General features: G+C 37.4%; 1 protein-coding gene across 1 annotated transcript in view; it reads left to right on the forward strand.

Moving 5' to 3' along the window:
• The first annotated feature begins 1,256 nt into the window (after positions 1-1,256).
• The window catches only part of LOC306880023 (putative solute carrier family 22 member 31), a 10,637-nt gene continuing 418 nt past the window's right edge, over positions 1,257-11,475 (forward strand). The window contains exons 1-9 of the mRNA XM_079433291.1: positions 1,257-1,728; positions 3,796-3,899; positions 4,255-4,409; positions 5,651-5,819; positions 6,214-6,359; positions 7,601-7,709; positions 8,349-8,563; positions 8,820-8,931; positions 10,697-11,475. The exon at positions 10,697-11,475 is cut by the window's right edge and continues 418 nt beyond it. Coding sequence (XP_079289417.1) covers positions 1,339-1,728; positions 3,796-3,899; positions 4,255-4,409; positions 5,651-5,819; positions 6,214-6,359; positions 7,601-7,709; positions 8,349-8,563; positions 8,820-8,931; positions 10,697-11,129 — 1,833 coding nt within the window. The 5' untranslated portion in view covers positions 1,257-1,338 and the 3' untranslated portion in view covers positions 11,130-11,475. The remainder of the gene's footprint in view (positions 1,729-3,795; positions 3,900-4,254; positions 4,410-5,650; positions 5,820-6,213; positions 6,360-7,600; positions 7,710-8,348; positions 8,564-8,819; positions 8,932-10,696) is intronic.

The raw sequence follows: 11,475 nt of genomic DNA on the forward strand, positions 1-11,475 counted from the left end.
AAGCCAAAGTCTGTAAAGAAGTGAAAGGTGGAGGAGGAAGTGTCATGGTTTGGGGAATGCTATAAACATGGCAGGATGAATGCAAATGTTTATCAGAATCTCCTTCGGCAACGTGCAGTTCCTTCCCCGCAAGCATCTCCCAATGGTGACGGAGTTATTGCTTAGAAACCCACTACAGTCACTGAACTGTGGAAGAGACTGCATGGAAGAAGAGTGGATCAAGATCACACCAGCACAGTGTGAAAGACTAGTGATGTCCTGCGGCTGCAGATGTGCAGAAGTCATTCAAAGCAAGGGCCCCTACACTTCCTACTAATTTTTGACTGCTGTAACCTTCAGAAGTTTGTTTTAATAATCTTTTTTCATTTTACAATCAATGCTGTTCTCCAATTTTGATCACAAAATAAAGAGTTTTTGCCTTGGTTATTTTGTAAAATGCTGTTCTACTAACATGGACTAAAATTCCTTCAAATTTTAAACAATGAAGATTACATTATTTCTGAAAAATCAAATATTCATAAAATTGATCTCCACTGTATATTAAGCTTCTGAATACCCAGAATTACTATTACAGGATAACCCCTTGATTCCTTTTACCTGGTGTTTAGAATGACCCAGGGTTAACTGGCCCGGTTTCATAGACAGGGTTTAGCCTAAACCAGGATTAGGCCATAGTTCAATCAGGACATTTAAATAATTTTTATAAACGTGCCTTAGAAAAAAACATTACTGGTGTGCATCTTGAGACAAAACAAAGACACTGATATATTTTAAAATCAGTCGGTGCAAGTTTCTTTAATTTGAAACAGCTCAGACTTACACTTTAGTCTGGGACTAGACTTAAGCCTTGTCTGTGAAACCGGGGTTAAGTGTAAAAAGTGAGAAATTGAAAAGCCCTTGTTAGATCAGTGTCTGGATTTAATACAACTCTCTAATTCGTGATCCTTTTGAACCGATGCTTTTTTTCTTGATTCGTTCAAAACGTTTCTAAAACGGTGGTGTGTGAAAACTGAGAATATTTCGCTAACATTACTAATAATTATTCATAACAGCGTCTTAAACAACATAACATTTGCCGCAAATTATATAATCCACAATTTAGTGATAAACCGCATTTCTCTACTAAAATAACATTGCGCGTGGCTTTCTAAGAATACATTTGAGTGATGACTCAAGAATCAGTGAATCATTCACATGAATCGTCCGAATTGGCTCAAATGAATCGATCGTCCCTGTGTTACTTGGCTATCAGTCCGTGTATGTGGACAAGTCGGTTCATTCCTCAGCACTATTGGGTGCTGTGAGAAACAGCTGTTTCCGTCGATAAGGACTCTAGTTATGGAGTTTGAAACGAAAATTTACCCTCAGATTGGTGGATATGGACGATACAACAGGATCATAACGCTTTTCAGCTGGTTTCCAAACTTTGCGGTATCTTTGAATCTCTTCAGCGATGTTTTCTTCACGGTCATTCCCGAGACTTACCACTGCAAACCTGACTTGGCGTTACTACCTCCGTCTTCTCTTCTCGGAAACCTCTCCAGGCAAGCGTCCCTCAACCTCACCATCCCGTGGCTGAAGGGGTCCGGGTTCAGTCACTGCGAACTTTACAAGTACCCTGTGAATATAAGCAACTACACGGAGAACGTGCCGAGGGCCGTGGTGCAGTGCACTAGAGGATGGGAGTACGGCAAACCTGCGGGACTCCAGAACAATTTAGTGACCGAGGTTAGTATGCAAGCAGTTCACTCGAGTGTGACACGACTTATCTGAAATCGCGTGCTTTGTAGTAAATGTGTTTCAAATAGTCGAGTCGAGTATGTTATTATACGCTATGTTCACGTTGTATGCATGGATTGGTATGATTATTAATTCATAGACTTTTAATTTTAGGCAAGTATGCAAAAAGTGACACAGGTGAATATTGTGTTTGAGTGTGACTACTGTTTTGAAGTGAGATAAACCTGACAAAATCCCCCAAAACTACATTTTCGTGATGGCATCAATTAAAAAAAAAAAAAATTAAGTTGTTTTAATTCGTTTTTTTTTCTGTTAGTGGTGTGGGTTAGATTATAGCATTTATAACTAGCTGTACAAAAAAATATATATATATTTATATTTATATTATTTTTTTTATTTAACAGGGACACTACACTAGGCATTTTTACACACAGACAACCAATGCTGTTTACACAGGGCATATAGCATAAAGCTAGTTTGCAGGTAGCTCTCGTCCCTGTGGCCTGTTTCTTAAAACACCTTTACCAAATAAACCAGGTTTATTTCAGTTAGTCTGACTCATTTTCTTTTGATTTGTTTCAAATTAAGTCCGACTAACTAAAATAAGCCTGGCTTATTTGGTAAACTTGTTTTATGGAACAGACCCCTGGTTAGGCTTTTACATAGAATCAAAACAAGCAAATAAAAACACAAAATCATCACAAAACAAGAACAAAAAATAAATAAATAATCATTGTTGAATAATAATTGTCCCCATTTTGATAGCTAAGTAAATGTGTGTGCTTCCACAACCCTCCTAAATGTAAATAATTATGGTATTTAATATAAAAACTGCTAGACTGATGATCAATCTAAATTAGCTGTGACCATCATAGTCTAGTAATAATCCATGTTTCAGAAGGGTACAGATAAAAGGCTGCCATATATGACCCTGGACCACAAAACCAGTCCTAAGTAGCACAGATAGCTTATATGTGTAGCAATAGCAAAAAATACATTGTATGGGTCAAGATTATCGACTTTTCTTTTATGCCAAAAATCTTATAATTTATTATTTTTTTGCACCAGATTTTTTTTTTTGCACCAGATTCCAGATTTTCAAATATAGTAGTCGACATTTGAAGTGGATCAAAAAAGTTAATCAAAGTTGTCCTAAGACAAGAATGCATTTTGGTTTAAGGACAACTCTCCACTTCAAATGTCGACTACTATATTTGAAAATCTGGAATCTGAGGGTGCAAAAAAAAAAAAAATTAAGATTTTTGGCATAAAAGAAAAGTCGATAATCTTGACCCATACAATGTATTTTTTGCTATTTACTACAAATATACCCGTGCTACTTATGTGACCCTGAACCACAAAACCAGTCATATGTTTAAAAGAACAACTTGTTTCTTTTTGTTAGTGTTGACCAACCATATGGTTAAGAATATTGTGATTACATTATAGTGAAGTCATGAGATCATATAATATTAATACAAGATTAGAAAATGCTGTGATCCCTGTCCTCGTCATTAAAAGCCCAGGGAACAGTGGTGAAAAAGTCCTTGGGTTCCTGTTCCACAGAAAGTACATAGCTGGAGCTTTTTGTGTGACCTGGACAAGCAATATGTTTCCTTTTCCATGTTTAGGGGGAAAAAAAGCTTTTTATGTGGAATTGTTTTTAGGAAGATCCATCTGAAAGCAGAGCGAGGTAGAGAAAGATTGTAAAAGTAGAGTAGCATGGCTTTACATTAGCTGTAATGTAATAATAGATGCTGGTAATATAATAGGAAAGAAAGCATGTGGGCTTAGTGGGCTTTGAAACATAATTTTAGACTCTGTACTGTAGATTACCCTACTGTAATGTCCAACTCAAATAGTTATAGCTGGTTTTTACATGGCTTTTAGTTTTTAAGTGCCGGTTGAACCTTGAATGTGCAACAAAACAGCTGGGGAACTGCTGGGGAAAAACAGGCCATGCCAGTTTGCAGTGGTTTGGTTTGGTTTCCCCAGAATTATTTTTATAAGACAGTCTGACTGAAGTGTCTCTCTCTTTCCTCTACTTGCTGACAGTGGGACTTAGTGTGTGCCGACTACTGGAAGATTCCACTCCAACACATATGTTTTATGACCGGCTGGAGCCTAGGCTATATACTCCTTGGCACTATATGTGACTGGTGAGTTTCCCTAAATTATTATTACTCTGTATTACATTAATTATTTTCAAAATGTACTTAAAATGCACAAGCTTCATTGCATTCGATGCAAAATATCAAACCGAGTGACTTCTGCAAATGAATGATGCTAGAAAGTTTTTGCAATAACCTTTTTTTTTAAGCGACTTGTCAAGATGATTATTAGCGAATGAATGATTCAGTTCTCAAGTTCACAGGTGTCTTAGCAGAAAAACGGCAACTAACGTTTGACACGTGTAATCTGTTCAAATTGTTGTCTTGATCATTTCAGATAAATGTTATGCACCGTTCTTGTTTGAGCATGTCAGACATGCTGATGTTCTGTGTGTTGTCTCAGGTTGGGTCGTAGGTGTGCTCTGCTGCTGTCAGTGGTTCTCTCTGGCTTGCTGGGAATCATGGCTTGTCTTTCTAACGGTCCTTCTACGTTCCCATTTCTTCGACTCTGCCAAGGCTCGACATTAGCCGGAGTGTTTTTGTCATCTTATATTGCACGCAAGTATACTCCATCATTTGACCTCTTTTTAAGTATGCAACTGATAAGATTGTGATAAGACGCAAAAGGATGTCTGCTATACATACACAAGTAGTTTTGTAACGTAGACATTTGACTGTAGTATGTGTCTGTTTATATGATATAATCATATAAACAGACCCTTCAGACTCACTCAATGGTGCACTTTTGATAAGGGGTGTCTTTGTTATTGCTTGATGTTGGTTTCGAAAAGCAACAGGAGGCTTTCTGGAATGTTCCATGGGGTTTCTCCATCTGCAGAGGAGGGGTGAAGCGGTTGACAGGGAACAGCAGTGGACAGCATTCCTTTTGTATCTCACAAACAGGCTGTTCAAAACCTTAGAACTCTCTGTTACATCACTTTCTGTGTAATCAATTGAGGAAAGTTCAGGGTGTTTTGTCTCCTGTGTTTTTGTTTTATCATTGCACAAGTGAGAAGGTAGTGAGGTGTTCTGAAGAATGGACAAGATCTACTCTGTTCTTTCCATTGTGAAGAGGTCCGCTTTTTGTCCCGCACTTCCTGTGATTGTTGTCTGTTAGCCAGAGCTCTCTTTCCAACACGCAAGCCCCTTTAGTGTGCTCTTGGGGGGGGGGAGTGTGGGTGGTACTGGATGTAATGAGGAACTAGAGGGAACTGGATGTAAACATGGGCACGTACACAATATTTTCTGCTTATATACACGACCATTGAAATGTCATCCTGACATTTTTGACTTTTTGAGGACATTTGGCCGGTCCTCACAAGGGAAATAAATTATTAGAAGTACTATATGAAGTTTATCTTCAAATGTAAAAATGCAAAAAGATTTCTCTGATGGGTAGGGTTGGTGTAGGGCAATAGAAAATATTGTTAGGTCAGTATAAAAACAATAGAAGTCTATGAAAGTCCTCACAAGTATAGTAAAACAAATGTGTGTGTGTGTGAATGCAATGTATAATTTGTTTTAAAATATTTTATTATGCAAGATGGATAATTTCAAAAGAGTGAAGGGTAGTTTCATTGGTCTGTTGTGCTGCAAGACTTTAGGAACAGTAAATTAGAGGACACGGGGACTTCCTGTTATGTAGGAGTCTCTAGGAAGAGACTGACTTTCTTTCTAGAGCTAAGGTCACTCTCACCAATAATTCTCTTTAATACTTCCCTTGACATACCAAATTCATAAATTAATTTTCACATTTTTGTCTCTCACATTACTCCTCTTTGTTTTTCTACATGGTTCAGGACTGGAATGGTGTGACCCGCCTCACAGACTTATGGTGTCCATGGTCAGTGGCTTCTTTGCCGTGTTTGCAGAGCTTTTGTTGCCAGGGCTAGCAGTGCTTTGCCGTGATTGGCCTGTACTTCAGGCTGTTTCCACACTGCCCCTGCTGCTGCTACTCTCCTATTGGTGGTGAGTCAGATAAATGCTGTCATCAAGTGTATTCTTCATGTCTTCCAGTCACCCACAATCCTTTGTACACGTTTCAGTTCGCTACAAAGATTTGGCTGAAAATAAGTCTGTACTAAGCTCATAATTTTTAATGATTTATAATGACCATTAGATCCGCTGGATAGCTGCTGAGTTCAGGTTACAGTGCACCCTATGATCAAATTATTCTTCCCTTATGAGTAAGCCTTTACAGAACATTTAGTGTATTGTTCTTTCACTCCAACAGCCATTATAATATGTACATTAATCCCATAGGATTACCAACATTAAGACAGATGAATAAAGACCAAGCACCTCTAATAACATGATTGTAAGTAACGTGTGTGTGTGTGTGTGTGTGTGTGTGTGGCAACAGCTGTGCTTCAGTGTTCCCAGAATCTCCTCGTTGGCTCATGGCCACATCTCAGATTCTTCAAGCTAAGAAGTGTCTCCAGTCTTTTTCAGCACGAAATGGCATGTGTGTTAGCGATGAGCTCTACCCTGCTGAAACACTGCTGTCAGGTAAAAATCTCAGCTACTGATCTAAGTGCTTTAATCAGTAATAGTTTTAATTATTTACAAAAAAATATGTTAAACAATTTATAATCTCATGTTGTGTGGGTTTTAAAAAGAAATTCATTTTAAATGTTCTCTTGTATACTGTGTATACGTAGCCCAAGATTCAGCAGGCCTGTCCTAAAACCCACACTTGTGGTCTTTGCACTTGGCCACTTGTCTGCTTAAGTATGTCCTCTTCTTTGCCTAAGTGTTCAAGTGGACATGAGGACCACAAGTGTATGCAGAACTTTTGATTATGTGATGGGACACACTTACATGATAATGTTTATACAAAACTTTATTTACCTTGAGTTTCCCTTGGAATTTGGCCAATGCCTGAACATGTTCCAGGGTTATTATTAGTAACTAACACTAATATCATAAATACATATTCATTATGTGCGTAGCCTCAAATACTGCTATTAGAGGTAATGTGGATTTAGTGTGCATTAAGAGCACTGAGCTTTGGTATTTTTCAGACATGGGACAGTCTTGCAAATTTATTTCCTGTCATGGTCACACTCTTTTAAGTGGCCAAGACTGCAAATGTGGGTACTGGGACAGACCCGTAGAGCCAACTTGGACATACAGATACACACTTTTTTGAGCATTTGTCTGGCCAAATGAGTTATGTTCAAATGAAAACACATTATTTATAATAATGACTAAAAAAATCAAACAAAATAAATCTCGAGTTTGCATGCGGACTACCCAACAGTCAATGCAGCTTCATCACCAGAATGTAGTTTTGAGGACCCATGGCCTGAGGGTGGCATTTGAGAGATGGTCAGAGATATTTATGGCTTAGCTAATGCGACACTGTCTAATCAATCAGTAGAGCTATCATGGTGTGATTATACTTTTCACAGGATCAAATGAAAGGAAGCGTCTAGCACATGAGGGTAGCGCTGGTCCCGTGACAAGACTGCTGTTTTTCTTGAGAATTATTATTATTTTTTTCTCCATGCAGTACTGATATCCCAACTCAATGGCTGAATTACATTACATTACAGCAAATCAAGTCTCACCATGGATAGTGAATAGAGCCATTTAGGGTGTTTAATCTGAAGGAATTAAGCCCATCCCTCCCAGAGAATGTTTCGTTTGGAATGTACTGGTCAGGTGTTCCTGGAGAAGCCTGTTAGAATTCTACCAACTCTTCACTCTTTAAGCCCCTACTTTACATTCTCTGTCTTTTTCTGTAGAGATAGATGAGGTATTCCCTGAAGACATCCAGCCAGAGTATCATCACGTTGTAGAGTTGCGTCACACCAGAGTCATCTGGAAAAACTGCCTCATTTTGGGCTTCACTCTGTAAGTTACACTAGAAAATGTGGCTGTAAGCCAATCACAAACTTCTATTACACATTTAAGTATGTAATATTAAAAATCGCTGTGGAAATCTAGTCCCAACATTCATCACTTTTTTTAAACAATTGGAAATAAGTGAATCGGCACAAACTCCTCCATTTTGTGGGCAGAATATTAACCTAAAAAGCATAAACTCTTCAAAAATGTAGTGCATCATTCAAACGCTTTTGGAAAATGCTCATTTTGATCTTTCATTTTATGCAAATCCTATGCAAGTGGGTATACTTCTAACAATAAATAAGCAAAATCTTGCATTAAATTTTGTGTATTAGGTTTTATTTTGTAAACGCATTTAATATTTAAAAAAAAAAAGCATTTATAAATCTTATTTGAATTTATTTTCAGCATTTACTAATACATCAATAAAATTGAACTTTTTTTTTTTTAATATTACTTAATGGACCTGAGCTAAAATGACTTTTTAAAATGAGTTTTTATTATCTAACATCAACAAAGACGAATAAATACCTTATTTCTCATTGACAGTTAATACATTAACCAAAGTTAAGTAATGGAACCTTAATGTAAAGTATTTTCATTTATTTTGATTCAAGTAAAAATGTTCTCCTTGTGGTCCCTCAGCTTCATTGGCACAGGAATCCAGTACTGCTTCATACGTAACCTGCAGATCTACTCGCCACACTTCTACTTCAGCTATTTTCTGCGTGTGCTGACTGGAGCTCTGGCCTGCATCTTCTTGTGTGTGTCTGTGGACCGCTTTGGCCGCAGGGGGATGCTGCTGCTGGCAGCCATTGTCACGGGTCTGTCTTCACTGCTGCTGCTGGCCCTCACACAATGTAAGCACCTCTTCAAGCGTTGCACAAAGACATGTGCTGTTCCAGACATTAGGTAGTGAAACTAGACTGCCTTTATAACTCGAAATCAAAGAAGATACGGCATGCACGCTTTATTGAAAAGACAATCAAAGAATGCTTCCAAACAAGCTCAGTGAAAATTTGGAAAGCCTTTGGATCTCATGTAGAGCTGTCTGTCCTATGATTTTTGGTTAGTTTTTGTTTTACTGACTCTACCGTCTCTACCGCCTTCTTTCAGACCTGCATGGAGGGTTTGTTCTGGTTCTGTCTGTAGTGGGTCTCCTCTCGTCTCAGGCTTTGGCCATGCTCAGTGTGTTCTTTGGCAGTGAAGTCATGCCAACTGTTGTCCGGTAATCTCAATCTACACTCTATAAACAGTTACTGCATACATCTGTGGCATGTTACACAAAGCTAGTTGAACACACTCTTGAATTTCAGAGTAGGTCTAGAGTTTACAAAACCAAAAAATCCAACCGACTGAGATTTGGTTTGCAACGCTCTCTTGTGTGCAAACCAAGAGAATTTAATTAATTACATGGGTTCAAAAAGAGCTTAAAAGAATACATGAAAGTTTGGCCATTTTAAAAGCTTTACATATTCTAAAGCTTGTATTAATGTATGTATTGTTTATATATTCATTTAAATTAAGTTGATTATTAATTGTCAAAATATAATTGCTTAAGTGTAATGCGTTAATGATATAATGTATATAATTTAGTTTTGGTTTGCAGTCTCTTACCCAGAATAAGACCTGCTCCAGGGCAGGTTAGGCATTTAGCATAAGTTACCATGATGATAAACAACCAAATAAAAACCAATCCAACTTCTTGAACTCGAAAAACCAGAGTTTGCTCAAACGTACCTGGTTAGACACTGAAACAGAGTTTGTGAGGTTTCATAAAATAAACACGGCAACAAAAAAAGTGTATTTATTTATTAATTTGTCCGCCAAGCGATGTAGTTCTCAAGCAATGTTTTCAAGCTACAGGAGTGTAGTAATGCTGCAGTAATACGAATATAATGAGGTCACAGGGATTGTATAAGGAGTATTTTACAACAGCTTCCAATGCAGCTTAGCAAATCATATTAAGGACCGGAAGTATTTGATGTATAAAAAATGATTTTAGTGTGTAAACTCCATACTGTATTAAAAATAGATGTTCAAGAGTCCTGTGGCAGGTCACCATTAAAATGCAGCTTAGTAACAAAACAACATTATCAAACAAATATGACAAAACAAATACACAGTTACAAAGCGTAGATTCACAGGTTATTAAAAAACTGGCAGTCAAATGTTAAAAAAAAAAATTATTTATTTTTGGAAGTTATTATGCTCACCAAGGCTGCATTTATTTGATCAAAATTACAGTAAAAACAGTAATATTGTGATTATTTTTGAACTTTTATTTTAGAATATTTAAAAATGTAGTTTATTCCTGTGATGGCAAAGCTAAATATTCAGAAGCCACACTCATGATTCTTCAGAAATCATTCTAATATGCTGAGAAAACATTTTTGCTGCTTAATATTGTTTGTGGAAACTTGACACACCACTATTGAAAGATTAGGTAAGATTAAAAAAAAAAAAAAAAAAAAGTTAATACTTTTTTTCTGCAACGAAATATTAAATTGTTCAAAAGTGAAATTTATGATGTTACAAAAGGCATCTGTTTAAAATAAATATTCTTTTTAAATTTCATCAAAGAATACTGAAAAAATCTCTCACATTTCTGACAAAATAAGCAGTAAAAACAGTTTTTAACATTGATAAAAACCATTACTTATTAGTAATGGTTCTCATTAAGTAATTAACATCAAAATTGAGCTCTAAATCAGCATATTGGAATGATTTCTGAAGAATCATGTGACACTGAAAACTGAGGTAAATTCTGCTGAAAATTCCACTTCACCATCACAGGATTTTTTTTTTTTTTAAATGTTAAAATAAAAAAAAATAAAAAAATAAAATAATTTTTTTTTAAATTATAATATTATTTCCAAATATTTCTGTTTTAATGTTTGTTTGATCAAATAGATTAAGAGACTTCTTTCAAAAACATTTTTAAAACCATAATTATTCCATGTTGAGTGTTGTTAACTGTGTGTCTCTCTCAGCGGTGGTACGTTGGGTCTGATCATGGCCGCAGGCTGCGTGGGAATGGCTGCGTCCTCTCTAATGGAGCTACAGAATAACGCCGGCTATTTCCTGCATCACGTGATCTTTGCCTCCTTCGCTGTTCTCTCAGTCCTGTGCATCATGCTGCTGCCAGAGAGCAAACACAAGCCGCTGCCAGACTCGCTTAAAGATGGAGAGCGGCAACGGCGTCCCCCTCTCTTCCTCTCACGCATGAACCGGGACAATCCACCCTTACTGCGCATGCAGCCGCACATCTCCGAATACAACCAGGACAATTACTCCCGCCTCGTCACTGCCACCAAAAAGATGCTCACCAAAGATGCTCTGCCATACAAGATCTCCATTTCACCACAAGCACCTCTACTGGCCAGTAATGGCACTACTCCAGATGCCAATGATGACTCGTCCTAGCATTTCACCAAAGCTGTTTTTGACACGCAGGACCTCATCTCATTGCATGGCCAATTTGGCCACTGCATCTTTTCCCAGGGAAAAGATGTCATCTTGGTGTTTAAAATGTGGAGTGTGGCGAGTATTTAGCTGAGGAATGGTAAAGTTTTCAGTTTGTTGTGACTTTGTACGTTGATTTTGTATTGGTTAGGAAACCAAACTCGATGCACAGATGTTGCTGGGAGAGTCTGTCCAGAGTTTGTATGATTAAACATCATGTCGCTCCTTTATGTTTGAATGAAGTTTATCGTATCCACTAATAGTCACCTGAGAGCCATCGCCTGTCCACTTAGCGGGTGCATCTCAT

This window comes from Barbus barbus (genome assembly GCF_936440315.1).
Source record: "Barbus barbus genome assembly, chromosome: 2".
NCBI classification, from domain to species: Eukaryota; Metazoa; Chordata; class Actinopteri; order Cypriniformes; family Cyprinidae; genus Barbus; species Barbus barbus.